Source organism: Lipophrys pholis (assembly GCF_963383615.2).
Source record: "Lipophrys pholis genome assembly, chromosome: 16".
NCBI classification, from domain to species: domain Eukaryota; kingdom Metazoa; phylum Chordata; class Actinopteri; order Blenniiformes; family Blenniidae; genus Lipophrys; species Lipophrys pholis.
This window is the reverse complement of record NC_137634.1, coordinates 5,989,884-6,009,428: the sequence shown is the minus strand read 5'-3', so window position 1 is coordinate 6,009,428 and position 19,545 is coordinate 5,989,884. Positions and strand designations below refer to the sequence as shown.

At 43.3% G+C, this 19,545-nt stretch overlaps 1 protein-coding gene across 1 annotated transcript in view; it reads left to right on the top strand.

The window, feature by feature from the left end:
- abr (ABR activator of RhoGEF and GTPase) overlaps positions 1-19,545 on the top strand; it is a 143,560-nt gene that overhangs the window by 59,364 nt on the left and 64,651 nt on the right. The window contains 4 exon segments of the mRNA XM_080483912.1: positions 3,734-3,832; positions 6,101-6,286; positions 13,254-13,361; positions 14,221-14,281. Coding sequence (XP_080340038.1) covers positions 3,734-3,832; positions 6,101-6,286; positions 13,254-13,361; positions 14,221-14,281 — 454 coding nt within the window.

Genomic DNA, 19,545 nt, shown 5'->3' with positions numbered 1-19,545 from the left:
TGTGTGTGTGTGTGTGTGTGTGTGTGTGTGTGTGTGTGTGTGTGTGTGTGTGTGTGTGTGTGTGTGTGTGTGTGTGTGTGTGTGTGTGTGTGTGTGTGTGTGTGTGTGTGTGTGTGTGTGTGTGTGTGTGTGTGTGTGTGTGTGTGTGTGTGCTCTCCTCCCATTAGATGATTTGACACGATGCAGGGCCGCCTCGCCGCTGTTCTCGGTCACTCGTGGCATCGGCTCTGTTATCCCGGGGAGCGAGAGCAGAGAGGATGCAGCCTCTCTCTGCGTGGACCCTCAGACTCTGAGGAGCAGGTTGCTGTGGAAAATAATCCTCCCAGCACTCATGGCTTCCTCATCTCACCACACAGTAGCTCTTTGTACAGCTGTGGGAAAATATTCTTCTTTTTTTTTTTTTTCTTTCCTTTCCGTCTGGTCGTGACATATTTGTGAGTGAAAGGGCCGAGCACATCTTTAACACTTTGTCGTTCAGTGGATGTTCCTGGAGTCGCATCTCAAACAGAGAAACACCTATTAGATCTTTTAGTTTTATTACACACACCCAAACTTGTCAGGAGGTGTTCAGGATAAATGGGGAGGCAGCAAAGCTCGCATATTAAAGACTTTTCGGTTTCAAAAGAGCGTGGATTCACTTTCGGCTTCTGTTTTGAACCCGATTTTTTCTTTTTTCTTTTTTTTTCTTTTTAGGAAATACCAGAGGGAGGCTTCATCTCAGCCCTGTGCAGTTTAAGTACTTAAATTAACTTTGACTCGTGAAAATGAAACTTGAGAGACATTTTAAGATGAAGATATTTCTTCCAGTAGTTTATTTCTCTCTGTTTTATGTAAAAACTTACAAACGAGAGACAACATATTACAACACAGTACAATCTAATGTTTACAATAATATACAGCTCTTTCGGCCTCACAGCGAGACTATTAGTGGTTCAGTTTTGGTCTTTTCTGTGTCGGGTTTGCATGTCCTTCCTGTGCGTGTATGGGTTTTCTCTGGTTTCCTCCAAACATGCATTTGAGGTTAAATAGTGACTGTGGCATTTTGTGCCTTCAAGGTACTCGCACTAAAAAGGAGTTACAACACAATATGAGCATTTACAGCATGTCCTATTTCACCATCAGATACAGTACAATTTAATATGGCAATTCAGTAACATGTTATGCAGTGCAGTATTTTACAGGATGGCACAATACTTTATGGTATGATCATTTTGGTAAATCACCTGATGCAGTAAAACACAGTAAGATTATTTGCACCACAATCATTTTCCTTTGTACACAAACTTTCACATCACGACTCAATTTAGGGCTGAACTGTAGAGAGTTGGAGATTCAGAGATGAGGAGGGACAGACGGAAATAATCTCTTTTATTTTGTTCTTTTTGAACATCATGATCCACAAATATACAGTTGTCTCACTCTTAGTCCTCTGTGAACTAACCCCATGTGCTGAATTTTTATTCACCTGGTGTGTGTAGTACAATCGCTGTAAACACCGAACCCTGATCCGCGAGGGATGGCATCGGTTGGCGGGAGGCGGATGCCAGACGTGATCGGGTTAAAACCATGAGGTCATGGCTCCTTCCTTCTCTTATCGGGCTCTGCTGGTGTGCCGATATCATTATAAGGACCTGGCTGTGTTAATAATTAATCCTTTCCTCTGCCCTCGGAGCTGTTCTTTGGCCCCTCTTGAAGTCGAGGCTCGTTACTTTCTCCAGCTGTTAGTCTGCCGACACGTGTGTCATTCTGTAGGGAGGGGTCGAACTCGCTGAACAGTTGTACAGCTGCTTTCTGAGGACAAGCTGCCTCTCGAGCGGTGGAGCAGGAGCAATATTTGTATGAGGATTGTTTTCCTCTCCTATTTACAGTACAGTATACGCACACTGATCGTTCACAGTGTAATGCAAGCCATGTTGCCCGGAGCATATAGACACCAACACATCAGATCTGTGCAAACGAATGTAATCACACCCTGTTTTGTTGAGTGCATCTCTTACTGACTTTTTATAACGAGCACTCATGATTGTAAAATCCTCCTATGATATAACCAGGCGACAGTGTCGTTGGGGTTGACACTCCTGTCTCACAGGCCTGAGAGGTTTTTGTTCTTGTAAAGTTTGGATGTTTTCCTTGTGGGTGGTCTCTGGGTACTCAGGCGTCGTCCCTCAGTCCAAAAACATGCATTTGAGGATAATTGGTGTCTCTAGATTGCCTGTAGGTGTGATTGTGAGGGATTGTGTGTCTCTCTGTTTGTCCTGTGTTGGACCCGTGTCCTGTTCAGTGAGCACACACACACACACACACACACACACACACACACACACACACACACACACACACACACACACACACACACACACACACACACACACACACACACACACACACACACACACACACACGCACACACCCTTCACCCACAGTCAGCCACTTGATTGATGGATAATTCATCCAGGATATTTGGATGATTTGCTCAGAGCATGTTCAAAATTGAGAGAAATGCAGGAAAACAAACACCCATGCTCGTTAAGTCAACACAGCCCATCTAAGCAAAGCGTGGTACAGAAAAGTAAAATCGTATGAACCGGTATTTTATTGAAAGGATGATGGACATTACATGTTTCTGCCTCTGTTAAAGCACATCTCCTTTACTAAGAGACCTGTTACTGCTTGATGTCACAAAATAAACAATATCCATAGGATCGACATCCTGGAAAATATACATGGAAACCAAATGGAACAATACTTAGTATTAACCTACTAGAAAATGAAAATGGTGTGACTCAAAGTCCTCAACATTTGCATGTCACATGCGTCTGCATATTATTCACATCACAACATGGACCACATATCAGATGTAGAGAGCGATGAGAGTAAGATATTCCAGGAGTCAAAATCAACTCGGCAATGCATTTCAAGGAGTTGTATCAACAAAGTACCAGTAAAGTTGTTGATTTCAATAAAAAAAGAGCCAGGGAGATATTTGCAAACCAATAAGGTAACCGATTTTTTTGGGTGACACATAAACAACTGTGTTTGAGAAGAGCATATAGAAAAGCAGAGTCCTTTAAATAATGACGGATTGATGTGTCTTAATTCACGAACGGGTATTTCTAGAAATTGTGGAACTGAAACTCCATAGAAGCCTCAATCAGAGGCATTTGATATGTTGAATTAGTAGTATTTCCAATTCAGTATATTGTTTAAATGTTCTCTTTAATTCAGTTTTTACCTACATCCTACACAATCTAAATCGTTCCTTAAATCATGTTTGGTATTGAATGCCAGTTTTGAATTCCTTGTAACCAGTGTGATTTCTGAACATTATACCTATATTATACATAAAAAGTCGAATTCTGTCACGTTTTGCTTTCATTAGATTTTTTTATGCCGCCACTCTCATGGCGTGAATTTCATTCCATTAGGAACTTCCCTCATAGTGGCGTGAGGATTTAACCTACTTCATGGAAGCAGGAGGAATGAGACTTTCCAGAGAGGAACTCAGATGTTTTCTGATGCGCCAGTACACGGCTGCGTTCCTTCACTGTGTGTGTGTGTGTGTGTGTGTTAATGTGGTAACTGCCGTGGCATCGTGCTGGAAACGAGCTGGAGTTGTACTGCAGTGGCGCCAGTTTCAAATGAGCCCTGGATATGTACGGTATATCCATTGTGAAAAACTGTGCGTGAGAAATACTGGACATGACTACAGCCAGGTCTGTTTTATATCCCGCAGGGAGACATGGAGAAAGGCCTGGAGATGAAGAAGCTGGTGCTGTCCGGCTTCCTGGCCAGCGAGGAGATCTACATTAACCAACTGGAGGCCCTGCTGCTGGTGAGACGCCACGACTACACACCAAACTACGGAACACTAAAGGAACTCGGACGGGCTGCTGCAGCTCGCTACAGCAGGCCGACGTGAACTTTAACACTGCAGTTGGTGGTCACGCTGAAAGCAGGCCACAGGCTCTGCCGTTTCCTGAAACACAAACCTAACATGCTTCCTCATTTAAAATCACTACGTAATATCCTGCCACCCTCAGCCATACAGCGTGTGGTTCAGAGTTCACGCTGTCACGTCCAGTCACACTAAAACCTCCAACATGATGCTCAAGCTTGTTGTCGTAGAAATAGTTGAGAAAAATTAAGTTTTACACCCCGAATTTCTTCTTATTTTCATTCGACAGATATCTATTCATTCCATATCCATTTATCTGACAATGCTGTTGATTGGTTTAACCCACCGATATTTAATAAAATATAGTAAACCTTAAGGATTTGTTTAGCATTCTGGTTTATCTAAAACATGTCAAACTCTATCTCTACAAGTTATTTTGCCATATAATATAAAGTCAGTAGTTTCAAACATGTTTCTTATTTAGACATTTTAGTATTTGCTAGATCATTTATTTTCCATTTTCATGACTTATAAGCTAAAACGATAATACAAAAACCTTTAGTTTATGAGTAATAAATGTCAAAAATATCAACAGTTGACAGTTTCAATGTTAATTGCATCAGAAAAATGAACTTTTTCATTGTATTGAAATGTCCTCTAAAGGACCCGTGGGCGAGCCTGTCTTTGAAACAGTCACTTAATAAAGGTGAAACAAAAGACACATAAAATTTCCATTTTGTATTTTTCCTAATAGTTTTTGAAAAACTGAACAGTGACATGAAACGTCTAAGAACAACACTGCGGGTTTCGCACTTAAGATTCAAATCAGAGCTCCCACATTACTCCACATTAGCTTGAGATGATTAAAACCCCGTCTGGGAGTGACAGTTGAATTCGGCCTTATTAAAACCTTTAACTTTCAGGCCCTGCAGTCCTCGATGCTATCGGAGCGCGTGCTGCCATCGTGCCAAGATCTGAGGCGCTCTCACAGGTCTTGAAGCGAGAGGCTGTCGATGCCTTTGAACCTGGTGAAGGATTTTAAAAGATCTCCAAGCGATGTGCGAGTGGTGTAGGTTTCAAACGCCTCACTGCCTCAGCAAACCCTGCGCAGCAGCAGTGATCAATCCCTGGTATAAAACGTGTTATCTGCTGGTAGCTCCTCTGATATATACCGCTGGCAGACGCCGACTGGAGAACGATTCCATCATTTCATTCCGGGAACATTGCTCTGGTTGCTGGAACATTAGCAACAGCTTTGCTGACTATTGCAGATTATGAGAAATAAGAAAGATCATCTCTCCTTTTTTATTGAGATGATACAAGTCTGAGGTTCATTTGAAATATGTACGCGTGCAAAAACTCACACTTTCTGCTGCACGTATAAAAAAAATAAATAAATCCAGTGATGGAGTTGGTCTGTTTGTAAAAACAAGGCAGAGGGCGGTTTGTAGTGGGTAATACAAATGTGTATTTATGTTGCTTCCATAATTACATCCTGTGATATCGCCAGCATTGTGGAAAGATAAATACGTGAGGAGGATGGAAAGTGACCGGGGCAACATTTTTTGCAGTTTAATTTCGCTGTGCAACACATTATTTAAAGCAGGAGATGAAGACTGTGTGTTTCTGTGTACACACACACACACACACACACACACACACACACACACACACACACACATTAAGAGTGGGAGAGAGATAGACACATATGGAAGAGAGAGAGAGAAAAAAGTTTGCCTGCAATCATCGTCGGACTGACTCATCATTAGCCCCGGAGAGCTGACGTGAAAGCCTCCATGTTTTCGCTGTAATCAAATGTCTCCCTTCCCTCGTCCATCACCCGCTGTGACAACTCCACACATCTCTATGATTAACTGCGTTGGCGTGTAAGCTGCCTGGTCACAAGCATCGCAGTGACGGAGAAAGTCGCTGCAGAGCAGCAAGGCCAAAATGATAGAGTCGACACGGTGTGACACATGGAGGCAGTTTTTTTTTTTCCTTTTTTTCTCCAAAGCCTGATTTCTGATTGGCCCATAAATGTTGCAGTTATGGAGGGAGAGTGAACTTTATTTCTATATTTCAAAGTTGGTGGGGGAACTAAAACATGATTTGTAAACAGACTTCCCTTCAGCCAGGACACCAGACAGACCCTTCATTCTGTGTGTTGACCTCACCCACCTCTCCGTTGTCTCCCGCCCAACCCAGCCCATGCGTCCCCTGAAAGCCACGGCCACCACCTCCCAGCCCGTCCTCACCATCCAGCAGATCGAGACCATCTTCTACAAAATCCAGGACATCTTCGAGATCCACAAGGAGTTCTACGACGACCTCTTACCCAACATCCAGCAGTGGGACGAGAAGGTCACTGTCGGCCATTTGTTCCAGAAGCTGGTGAGTGTGACGTGAACCCCACTTCCTCCCCCCTCCCTCCTCCACCTTTCAGTCGTTTTTGCTGGGTGCATTTGAACGAAGCGCCAGGCTTCTCACTGTTCGCACCGACTGAATCACTCGACTAAATTACACTGTGTGTGTGTGTGTGTGTGTGTGTGTGTGTGTGTGTGTGTGTGTGTGTGTGTGTGTGTGTGTGTGTGTGTGTGTGTGTGTGTGTGTGTGTGTGTGTGTGTGTGTGTGTGTGTGTGTGTGTGGGGGGTGTGGGGGGGTGGGTGTGGGTGTGGGTGTGGGTGTGGGTGTGGGTGTGGGTGTGGGTGTGGGTGTGTGTGCGCCCTCCTGTGTCTGCACCCCGAGTGGATTCCCAGCAATGTTGCAGGCTCTGGTCTGTTACTCTGCCACCTGGATTACGGTACTTCGCCTGATAGTCTCAGAAACAACTTACAACACTGTTACACATCTGTGTGTACAATGAGAAAGGAACCTGACCTCCGAGTGTGTGGAACATCATTAGATTTCCACTTTATAACTCGAGCAGGCATCGTTGTTGTGTGCAATGGACTGTACACGGCATGCTCTTGCTTCGCTGATGCAACAGAAACAGAACAGAAATAAAAACTTCCCACTGCGTCGGAGGAAATTGGAGTTCATGTGTGAAAAGTGACTCCAGATGGGAATGAGATTTACAAGGTGGTGTCCATGTGCTGAGCAAGATCTAGAAAGGCATCAGGCGACAGGCAATCCTTTTATTTCAAGGATCTGGTTCACTCCTGTCCACCTGCTGAAGTGTCCATGAGCAAGTCAGTCCCCATAAGTGGCCCAAAGAAGCAATGGCACCGTTCACTGTGCCTCTTTACAAGTTGTAAAGTACGTTGTGTAAAAGTTCATTCTGGCTAATCAGATGTTTTGTTATGAGAAATGCACCCACACACTTTCCCAAGTCATGAGCTCATTGTTGTTTTGACTGGAGGGGAAAGAAAGAATTAAGTGCTGTGCCAGCTCAGCCATGACTTTGGCGTCTATTTCAGGTCTGAAAAACAGAAGTGGCAGGAGCGATAAAATATTTCTGGTTCCTCTCGCCTGTTATTCAGTGTTGATTTTAAAATCTCAGATGTCTTTCAAACTGCAGCAGATGAAAGATGCAGAGCTACGTCAGTTCATGACGTTTGGAAGCAACGTTTCTATTTATTTCTTATGTTATAATATTAACAAATATAAAACTTGCGTCAGCACACGAGTTGGTGGAGAAGTGTGACTCAGCGGCTGTTTTTAACCAGGTTTGACACAAACATTATAAAAGCATCATATTGCTGCGAGAAAGAGTCTCACTGTGAAGGTTTCTGGTTAGTTATTTATAGTTAGTTCTATTTTTATCATTTTTATTATGGGAAAATGAGACTATCCTCCCAACTGTCACACCCCGCATGCTTCATTTCTCTCCAACTTGTCATTGTTGGCTAAATGCCAGATGTCCTGATGTTTTCCACATTAATGAATGTTACTGTTAATCGCTGTTGGGATCCAAAACCAAGAAAGATCACAGACTTGCTCGACCATTTAGATCAGGGTTGTCAAACACATTTTAGTTCACGGGCTACATGCAGCCTAATTACATTGAGCTATGGCAGCACCACTGATATCTCAGCTCAGGTCTCGGTGTTGTGTTGTGTCTGCTACTCTTAAGGAGTTTGTTAAAAAAACAATCGTTTTCTCAGAAATTTATGCAATTTGCTTGGTGGTTTTGTGGCGGATTGGAGCCTCCTGCAAGCGAAAACTGAAAACTTTCATAGTGTTTTGAATCTCCGTACTTGAAGCCACCCAAAACGCATTTCTTTTGTAAAAGGCTCCCAAAGGTGGAACTTTTTTGTTAAAGCGCCGACTCTGTCTCCATGGAAACGGGGGGGGGGGGGACACAACTATTTGATAACAGTCCCGTGACCCGCTCTGCACATGCGCACCACGGCTGTAGTAAATAGTTCTTCTGCACAACAACAGAGTGTCCAGAGTGTCACGACTCCCAGTCCATCTTCTCCTGGGAGTTGGTAGGTTTATAGCTGAGAGTCACATGGAATAACAGTCCAACTTTGTCGTCTGTCCATACCAATGTCCGTGTACTCGCCATTGTTGATGTTTATAGCTTCTCGTTCTCTGTGATCATGCATGTGGTTTCATTACAAAAACAACCAACAGCACCCACTAGTGGCCTTAGAGGAAAGTTACATTGTTGTCACCATTTGTGCCGTTCCATGTAAACAGAATGAGAAAATGTTGCCGTGTAAATGCAAAATTTTGCAATTTTGCAAAACTAAAACGCAACAACAATATAACGTTGTCGTGTAGCTGCTTTATATCTTAAGTATCTGTTGAGTTTAAATATATAGTTTCCAATTTAGTAATTTGTATTAATTGTCTCTAATACACTTAGAAGAAATTCTTCTCTAGAATGTGTGTCTGGTTTTAATTTCTATTTATACTGTTATGATATCTCAAGAGTCAAAGGGGGGAAACATCATGCTGGAAAGCTCTCTTACGTCCTTATCATCCTTCACTTTTGGTTTTCAGAATCGGTCTTATGGATTAAACTTGTCAACCGGTAGTATCGTCCACATTACCTTCTCTTTTATTTTTGTAAGTTGAGTATTTTCTATTTCAGCCATTAGTTTGTATTTCCTTTACTTCCTACCTCATTGACTTCTTCCCTGGAGGAAGTGGCTCAGAAGAGATCGCAATACTGCCGCCAAGTGGCCATAAGGAAAATAATCTTAAATTTGTAAGGTCGGTCCTTTAATGTTTCAGTGGACATGGTGAATGATCTATAGGAGTTTGCAAAACTAGAATGTTTCCCCCCCAAAAAAACATCAAACCAGCAGTATATTCTAACCACTACACCACTGTATGCTATAGTCACACAAACTTACCTGGATCAATTTATTTATCATTGTTTAACTCCTCCGAAAAGTCATAAGAGGAAGGTTGTGTAAACTGGTGAAACGTTTCGGAGACAGATACTCGGAAATGTGTTCTTAAAGGTTGACTGGCGGTGCTCAGAGAGCTCATGAGCCTGTGTATATATATATATATATATATATATATATATATATATATATATACATGTAATGTCAGTGGTTTAAGTACTTCCTCTCACCCAGCCCTCTTCCTCTTCTCTGTGGACACCGGCGCTCACGATTACCAAAGTGACATCTATTAGTGTAGTCATCAGCTCCCATCTGTGCCGCGTACACGAGCGCGTCATGTGGCAGCACAACATTTAGTCAGAGCGGCAGTGTGAGAGTACAGATGGCTTCGTAATTGAGCGGTTGACTCCCTGCCGCTCCTCGTTCGGGAGCGCGGAGGCCGCTGTAGCAACAGAGCGGCAGAAAATGGGCAGACGGGCTGAGCGACAGCCACAGCCATTTTTGTCACCTCGTCAATGAAAGGAGGAGCTCAGCTGCAGCCTGTGGCAGCCAGAGGAACATTTGTCCGAGCAGATTGTTAAAGACCCTGCAGGCAGAGAGTGGGAAGGGTGTCAACCTCGTGCGGGGATGGTTCCAGGAGGGCTTCTGGGCTCATAAAAACAACTTTTCCAAGACATGCCTCTGTCTTTTGATGCTATTTTTAACCGTAATCCATGCATTATGTCACTGTGGGTGAGAGGACTACTCCCTCCTCATAACAATTTTTCAGCAATGCTGGCGGTGACTCAGTCAGATCAGCACTTTAGGTCAGACTGAAATACCGAAGGGACTCTCCCGAGAGGGTACAGAGTGAAAGTCTGGAGCAGACATTTATATCCGACGCAGGATAAGTCATCTTGGCTTTGGAGATGTTTCCATCATCTATGAAAACATTTGTCTCAATGACCCCGTAGTGACACTGGGACATTAGTTGGTGGTTGCACCATTTTAGAGAAATCTCAGGTTTGGTTGTCGTCCGAAGTCGACATGTTCCACTGACTGAAGTCTGACTGCGGAAGTAAGAACAGTGTATCTCCACAGCCTAGTGTAGAATATGACTAAACGCTGGCTGCTCACTATGGAGAGTATATCCAAACCTGCCGTTTTAAAAGCATCGTTTTTTTATGAGACGTGAACTTTTATTTCATATATATGTGCATAAATATGCACATTTATTTATACATATTCACATTAGTTGGTAAAAGTTAGAATACATTATGTAATCCCACCTATTTTTCCTATGAATCATTTGTAATTTAAGGATATTTCATCATGAGATAAGAGCGTCTTTTTTTTAAGACTTGTTTAAAACGTATTCACCGAAGATCTACACTAATTGTGTATTCAAACAAAGGCAGTTGAAATCTATTGACTCCTTGAAAATCCCATCTCATCCTTGCTGAAGTGTATTTTCTTATCATGAGCATCTGGAGGATGAGAAGCATAATTCAAAGCAGAGATTGGATAACTAAAAATAAATGGTTAGAAACACTGTTTTGACTGGAGCCTTCGACTGTCTCAACATGTCAGCAACCATCATGTCTGCACTCGGTCTCCTCTTTTGTTTTGTTCCCTTTGCTTCTTTTTCTCCCCACTTCCACTCTGAAGCCGTTGTTTCTTTAACCTTGTCGTTTGAATTGCGGGCACTTGTGTTTGAAGCGTCACTCAGAAGTCGACCGGTCACACCGTGTCCAGACCAACACGGTGAGGAAGCGGTGAAATCTCTCAACCTCACTCTGCCCACTTCTGACCTTCTTCTGGATCTGTTTATGGAAATGTTAGTGATCGCTGGTTTTGGTTTGACAAGGCGAAGCAGTGAGATGATAAACAGGCTGACCTCATGTCTTTTTGAGTCAGTGTGTGGTTTCATGTTTTTAGTCGGAATCAGGAAAAGCTGACATCACAAAATTACTATTTGTCTCACTTCACCCCATCATCCTTTGTTACTTCGAAACCCCAAGAAGTTCCTTTCGGGTCGTTTTGAAAGCCCTACGAGGCCGGATGATTGCCTCATTTCACCTCTCGAGAGCCCAACTCTCCACTTCACACCGAGGGGAAGAGGAAGAAAATGAAAACAGGAGGACGAGGCAGTTTAAGGACAAAAGTAACGAGTCCTCCTCATTCACTCTGTTCAGCTGAATCCAATCTCAACACTTTAATAGGACGCAGCCAGCTTTTCAGCTCTGAGGCTTTCAGGCGTAGCTGTCGCAGGATGCATATTCATGCACTGCTGCGCTGCAGCTTGTGTTACAATGCACATACAGCGCTGCAGAGAAGTTAATGAAAGAGGAGAGGAGAGGCAGAGACACCAGTGAAGGGGCCTTATGGGAAAGTGATCAGTGTGTTTGCAACCCTCCACTTGAGGTGAAACTCTGATGAGAATAGAAATTAATTAATTTGTCAGAGCTCTATATGAATTTTAATTAAATTGTGCGGCGTGCAGGAGTATGGAAGCGATAATTGCAGGTAAGTGATACTGGCTCCGCTCTGTTTTGTTTTGTTACACTGACATGCTTTGTGTTGTTTTGTTGCTCGAAGGTGTGAAAGTCTTGAGTTGTAGCTGTTCTGTGAGGTGGCAGAATTGAGTTTGGCGTCAAAACCTTGGTTAAATCTGCACGGTGGTCAGGTGGTTAGTACTCTGTCCTCACATCTGAGATTCTCACACATTATCACTGTGTGATAGTTTGCTTGTTATTGCTGAGAATGTGTGGGATTTCCTCACACAAAACCCTTTTGAGCTTCGAGGGGACTCAAAATGCCCCATAGGTGTGGATTTCAGTGTTTTCTCATGCTAAATTTTCTTTTATGAAAACATAATTATATATTTGAAGTATCTTGAGACCGTCTTTTTTAATAATCTGAGCTGATCTTTACAGTTTATTCTGATCTATTCATGAAAATCTCCTTGTGCTTGTTACTGTGTTGCTTTAGTCAAAGTGAGTTTTTATTGTAAATTCTCCATACGCATAGAAATAGAAAAAAAATAGACATTTATCACATAACTAGAGGTTATAGACAAAACATATAACCCCAACATAGAATATAAACAAGAAAATAGAGAATATAGGCAAGAAAAACGGTGCAACAAGATTTTATAATAGAAGTGAAAGAAAACAGAAATGTGCAAGATCAAATGATCAGTGGGAGACGGGTCAATGTCCACTGCAGTAGCAGCAAGCTTACCAAATAGATAACAATATAGAAATGATCTCAGCTGTTTTAAGTTGAGATTTTAGTCCGAAGCCAACATTCCGAGCGCTCCCAGCTGGTCTTAAGTTGCTGCTAAAGTAGCGCCTGTGTTGTATTACTCATAAAGTAATTGCAGCTCCTCAAATCACAAACTTGAGTCCAGTGTGGAGCCGAGAGAGCAAACCGAAAGCTCCTGAATGGCTCAAAATCATCAGAAGTGTGGTCAAGACGGTCAAGAGTGCAGAAGGAGTTGATCTTTGTCTATTTGTAACCTTTTCTTGCTTCGGCCTGGAGCCTGTCGTCGTAAGACACAGGAGAGACCGTGTCCTCTTCCCTTGGTCTGAAGCAGATGTTCGCTGCAGGGCAAGCTTTTCTTCACCTCATTCAGCAGCCGGGAAGCAAAACAGAGCAAACAGTTCAGGGCTCGAGGCATCGCAGCATATATTTGCAAGTAACTGCATCTTAAACCGTATATTTATTGCCTCTTTACAACTCCTGCAGCACACTTAAGTCTGCGCTAATCCCTGGCTGCTCTCTACCCTGCTCCTGATTTGAATGGTAAATGTAATCCACTACTTCAGCAGTCTCGGTGCGCTCGTCAGGCAACGTTTTCAAGTGAAAACACAAAACCTTTCATTGCGTTTTGGGTGTCCGATTGAAAACAACTGTGTTTAAATGTCTGAAATGGCTCCTTAATGGATGTTTTAGTTTTTTTCTACAATGAAATAAATCAACATGTTGTACTTTTTGGGTCACAGTTACATCGTCTCGCCGTTTCTCTGACTGTGTTTGCATAATGTCTCCCCCTCTGTCCGTTTCACCTCCAGGCCAGCCAGCTGGGCGTCTACAAGGCCTTTGTGGACAACTACAAGGTGGCGCTGGAGACGGCGGAGAAATGCAGCCAAGCCAACATCCAATTTCAGAAGATTTCCGAGGTAAATTAATCTTCCGTGAGACGTAATTTTAAAAGAAAGCTCATTGCTTTCTTCTGTTGTTGTCGTCAAACCTGGCAACAAATCGATTAGTCAAGAAATCAGCTGCTCATTGATCTCTGGTTGTCCTTAACTATCACATACATCCTCAGCGGAGTGAAGAGAAAAACACTTGTAGGAGAGAAGCCAGAAAAGTGGAAACATCCTCTTATGGACAGGAAAATGTGGTTTTGTATTAAGGAACTCAGTTCTTAACTGAGCTGGCTTTTTTTTTTTTTTTTTAAATCATATCAGTAAATGGAAAAATGAGAATAGGACATACTTGGTGTTCATAAATGATGATGATGAAGTGGTGCTCAACAGAAATGCGACTTATTGGAAGGTGTTTTAGATGTTATTGAGCTCCAGCTGTGTGGCAGACGTGACCAGGATGTCATTTACAATCTGACATGGACGTAATATTGACACAGGAGGATGTTTGGTGGTTACCCGTTGCTCACTGTAATATCCCTTGAATCCAAATAGACATTCAGACGATGTGATGGCCGGAGGAGAGACACAAAAACATAATTCTTCACAATACTTTCTGTTATGTGTCCCACGTTTGGAGTAAAAACCTTGGATAGTTTTTGTTTCACTGTCATTCAGCAAAGGTGAGCAGAAGCTGTGACACTTGCTTTGTCCAGCCTCCTCTGGCTGTCTCGGTCTGCTGCAGTGCTCCTATACTTCTTCATTAGTTCAGTCAGCCTCAGCCAAGCAAGTTGAGGAAAGTGTGTGTGTGTGTGTGTGTGTGCGTGTGTCGGTGTCTGTGTGTGTACAATTAATTAAATTGAGCATTCTGCCTCATTTTGTTTTCTTTCAGAACGTCAAAGTAAAAGGTCCTAAAGACTCTAAAGATTGTACCACGACTATTTCGATGGAGGGTAAGTGTGTGTGTGTGTGTGTGTGTGTGTGTGTGTGTGTGTGTGTGTGTGTGTGTGTGTGTGTGTGTGTGTGTGTGTGTGTGTGTGTGTGTGTGTGTGTGTGTGTGTGTGTGTGTGTGTGTGTGTGTGTGTGTGTGTGTGTGTGTGTGTGTGTACAGTGGTGTAGGCTGGCTTTCTGCCTTCAGAGTCCATCCTTCCCCTTCTACTTGTGTATGCAGTGGTGGTCTTCGGGAGGCAACTGCTGCATGTGTGAGTCTCTCTCTCTTTCTCTCTCTCGCTCTCTCGCTCGCTCTCTCTCTCGCTCCCTCCCTCCTCTCTCTCTCTCTCTGCCTGAGAGCGGAGGCAGTTGTCAGGAGAGGAGAAGAGGGACATGGAGGTGCTTCTGGTCCTCAGACTGTGTTGTAACTGCACATACGGTAACGACTGCATGATGTCAGCTGCCGCCGCTATTTGATGTGGGCGACTCGGAGCGTTATTTCTTCAGTTTTTTTTATTTTTTAAATTCTTTTCCCAGGAGTCTGAGTGTCTCCGTCTTTTATCTTCCAGTGAATTCTTTGTCTGTGTTGTTGGTTGTGAAGTTGGGACTGTTGGTGATAAGCCGGCAGGGGAATCTGTGGACATTCATGCTGGAGATGTGAAGCAATGCTTACTTACCGAAACATTAATGACTTTACTATTGCTCCTTTAATTTTATTTTGTGTAGTCCATGCAATGAAGTGAGTTTCTGTCAGGTTGCTGAGTGGTGATTGTCTTGATGTAGCTTCCTCAGCGTCCCCGGTGCATGTGCCTGTTCGTTTAAAAGCCGAGCACGTTTAGTCTCTATAAGGACCGCCGGCTCCAGGCAGCTGCTTATAGAGGAGACTTCCCTCCAGCAGAGGATCCGAACTAGACCGGTCTATGTGCATGCTGTTATACTCACCTAACGTCCAGTCTAGACCCACTTTGTTCTCTTGAAGGATGACAGACGTGGATCCGGTATGCTGTTATGCTAATTCAATGAGAAAACTGCACGGCTTTGTCAGTCCTGACAGGGGCTGGCTGAAGTGTTCCTCTGTATGTTTGCAGCAGCATGTACCTGTGAAGTGTCTGTTAATTTATGCATTGCAAATGAGGAGGACTCAACCCATCTCATTCTTCTCCCCATCTGTCCTGCTGAGACCACACCATGTGTGATTTGTTTGGCGCGTAACGTAGGTTTACATGGTGGTTAAGCAGCGTTCGGACTGGTTTCAGAGCCCCTCAACAATCAGGGTTTTCTCCGCACCCAAGGCAGCTGCTTTGATTACTGTTTCTATTACGGTTCCTTAATTACCTGGCGAGGCAGTCGAGGGATTTCTCCGCCTCATCTCTGAAACTCCTCCACTCCTCACATGTTTAGTCATGCTATCTGCCATTCTCTCCCTTTATGATTCACTTATTTTTCACTGATTGAACTCGATCTTCCAGGAACAGGTGCTTCCTTTTATGCCTTTCCCTCAGAGGAATAAGTCAGTTTGTCAGACAAATTTTTTTTTTGCATGTACTGATGCTTAGTTTCATCTCTTCCTAATGAATGAACAAGTAGAATCTTAAGCATTGAATCAAACGAGACATCTTGTTCTCTATGTGAGTGGGGACTCCTGCTCCCCACCGCTGCCGTTTCCTCCCTACTCCTCAATCCTCAGATGCCCTTTCTTTGTGTCTTCTTCCCTGTTCCTCCCTCCCTCCTGCCGGTCTGGTCCTGTCATTGTGCTCCTCCTTCATGCACTCATGTCTGGCATCTGTATCTAAACGGCTTGCCAGATATTGAGGGGTCCCAAAGCCGCCAGCTAATGCGCCTTAACCGTGACCCCTCGGCTGCAGCGTTGTGTTTCCCTTTTTAAACACTTTTGTTTGCTTGTTAGCTGCTGGTTGGCAAAGATGAAGTATCTGTCCATCAGCCAGGTCATGAAGGCGACCTTGAGAGGGAGCCCTCGCTGTGACAGAGCATCGACTTCCAATAATCCCCGTCCCTCTATCTGATTCTCCACATCGTGACTTTTGACTGGACTTTGAACTTCAGGTTTTCTGTGTTTGTTTGTTTTTTAAATTCCGTCCTTGTTTGAGGAAAACACACAAATGGGGCTTTGAGAAGTGACGACGCTGTTGTCCTGTAACAAGGACAAACATGTCGACCAGCTTCCTTCCTGCAATCCCCTTTATGGCTTTGATTGTTTTTAGGATATGACATTTGTCTGGAACTTCAAGTTCCCTCCTTATTCACTCAAGCTATTTTTAACTATTTTTAATTGAAGAAAAACTCAACAAATTGATTAAGATTTCCGATTGAAAACTTGATGACTACATATTTTTCTTCCCCTAAATGCTATCTGGCTGAATGAATGTCTTCTAAACTAAGATCCATCATCCTCAGCTTCACTTTCATGCACATATTTATGCACAAAACCTAAAATGTTTAACCTAAAATGTAATTTAGGGAGCCCTGCATGTATGCATATAAGTTTAATCCTGCACCAGATCTTCAGCAGCAACAGTGGTCAGTCTATACCAAATAATAATGGCTCATACTTACATTCCTGCCTAATATCAGCATGTAAAGTACTATGTCTTTTTGGAACATTTTTTACAAGGTGATAAAATTTAGAGCTATTTCTTTGTCAGGAATAAAACTACAACATACTGTCCACAGAACAAAGGTTTTCTGTGAAAGAAGAACATAAGCATAAGAAACCTTAAAAGAGCAGAAAGCTAAAATAATCTGTTAATATCCAGCAGGCTGATTGAAAATTTAAAAAATCTATCAAGCAGAAAAATGTGAAAAACCTGAAGTGCAGTAATGAGGCTTTCTGTGAGAAACATCCACAGTACACATAAAACCCAAAAAGAGCAGCAATCTTTCTCTCCAGGTAGTAATGATGCGGAGGAAAGTTGAAGACATTTGATGACTTGGTTAAATAATAATGATAACAAAAACACACAAAAGAATTTAACTGGTCTTCCATAGCGCAAAATAACTCAGTTGATTGTTTGAATGGATGTAGGATGGATGATGCATGCAGTCAGTCAGATTTGGGGGAATCAGAAGTGGGACACATTTCTTACCATTGTAAAAACTGGTGACCCCTCACAACCCTCTGTACAAAAACAAAACAAAGTTGAAGGAACTTCATAAAGCACGATATGTGAAATATAGTTTCCTTGTTATATATTCTGTATTGATGAGTTCCTCTTAACACAACATCTCAGAGTGTTTGCTGGACCATATTCTATGTAACTCTCCTGGTACACTCTTTTTAGTTCGATGCACCGGCATATTTTCTCCCGTTGTTTACTTTTCAAGCTTGCCTGTGTGTATATTAGAGACAAGATGTTCACATTCAACACGCCTGTATTGCAGTACTCACTCACTGTGAGACCTGCTCACAGCTCGGGTTGCAAAGAGGTGGAAAGATTTTGGTAAATTTAAGCTGGGGAGGTTTTGAAATATTCGTTATAATTGATTGTTTTGTTGCTGTGTTGATGCAGAATTGGCCACGTCTGCTCTGTAAAGACGATTAAATTCAACACCCATAACATTTATATGTGTTCATTGTAAGTAAAACACTAGTAACACATCACGTTTTTTAAATATTTTACCACGTAATATCATCAAAACTTACTTCACTTTGTGTAGGTTGCTGCTAACCCTAACCCCTAACCCCTAACCCCCAACCCCAACCCCAACCCCAACCCCAACCCCAAACCCCAAACCCTAACCCCTAACCCCTAAACCCTAACCCCTAACCCCCTAACCCTAACCCCTAACCCTAACCTGGTTTATTCCTTTTAATTCCTATAAATTCCTGTTTATTCCCACGGAAAGTTTTCAACTTTGAAAATTCCCAGGATTTTACAACCCTGCTTACAGGCCTGCAAAATCAACGTAACCCACAAATTGGTGACGTGCTCATTTGTAAGCCCTGTTGACAAACGTCTGGTACTTTAGGTTACCGTGGTTACGACCAAACTCAATCCTGTACTCCGCTCAACCTGAGCAGAGTACAGACCTGCACTCTTACACGTTCACACATTTTGATGCTGTCGGTGCAGGATCCATAAATCCTCCTGAAAGTAGCGATACTGAGCCGGGATCATTGACGGGGGCCGCATCATTAATGACCAGGGGGCGGAGAAGCTTCAAAGAGCATCAGCAAGCCTATGTAGAGGATTCTCTTTGGTCTTATACAGTCTCTGTATGCATGCATGTGTGTGTGTGTATATGACAGGTCCTATCAGTACTTCTGAACGTGTTCACCATCGGTTTCTACTCCAGCAATTTAATTTCTTCTGGGTAAAGAAGGAGACGAGACGAAAGGAGAGGGAGGAATCAAAAGGCAGAAGCTGCAGCTGAAGGAAGAGAGCTCCGTCCAATGTGTTTAACAGATAAGTGTAACATTCTGCCTGGGATGACCTTCCCTGGATACAGAAAGTTGGTGGCTTCAACTCTGCAGTTTCCACTCTAATGAGCGGAGATCAGTGAGATCAACTGGCTAAAGAAAGAGTCAGCTGCTTTCCAAATGTTTATGCCCTTGTGGAGTACTTTGTAAAATTGCATTTCCGTACGTTTTGAGTGCAGAGCAGCATTATTATGCTCGGTGCTGCACGGCAACAGTGGCGATATTATTCTGAGACCTTGAGACATTTCTGACATTTAATTATATGACTGGTGGAAAATTCAGAGGAAAAGTTTTCCCTTTTCTTTTCCCCCTCAGACATCCTGTGTGTGTGTGTGCGTGTGCGTGTGTGCATGTGTGTGTGTGTGTGTGTGTTGTGTGTGAGCTTCTCTCCTCAGTTTTTCTACATCAGCCTTCAGTCCTGTCTTCCCTCTTGTTATTCTTTGCTCCACTCCACCCTTCACTCTTCTCTCTCCTCGATCCGTGGGAGTTTCTCACCTCGAGCTGTCGTGTGTGTCAGCTGCTGCAGTACCGTGGCGGCGAAGCCGTCCCACAGGAAACCAGCCAAGTGCGGTGGTTTAAACCGAGGCTCCATGTGGCGCTGTGGTCTCACCGCGCGTTTCTTTTTTAGACCCCTCACATGTCGTTCGCTTCCATTTATGTTCGGAGGAACGCCGAACGAGTCCGCCGTTCAGGAAAGTTGTCCTTTACCTCTCGGTGGTCAAAAACCTGCAGTGGGGCAGTTTGAGAAGTGTGAGGCAGCAGCAGCAGCAGCAGCAGCAGCCCTGGAGATGGACTGCATATAAAACAGCCCCTGTCCAGACCTGCGTCTGTACACGTCCTGTTGTGGGG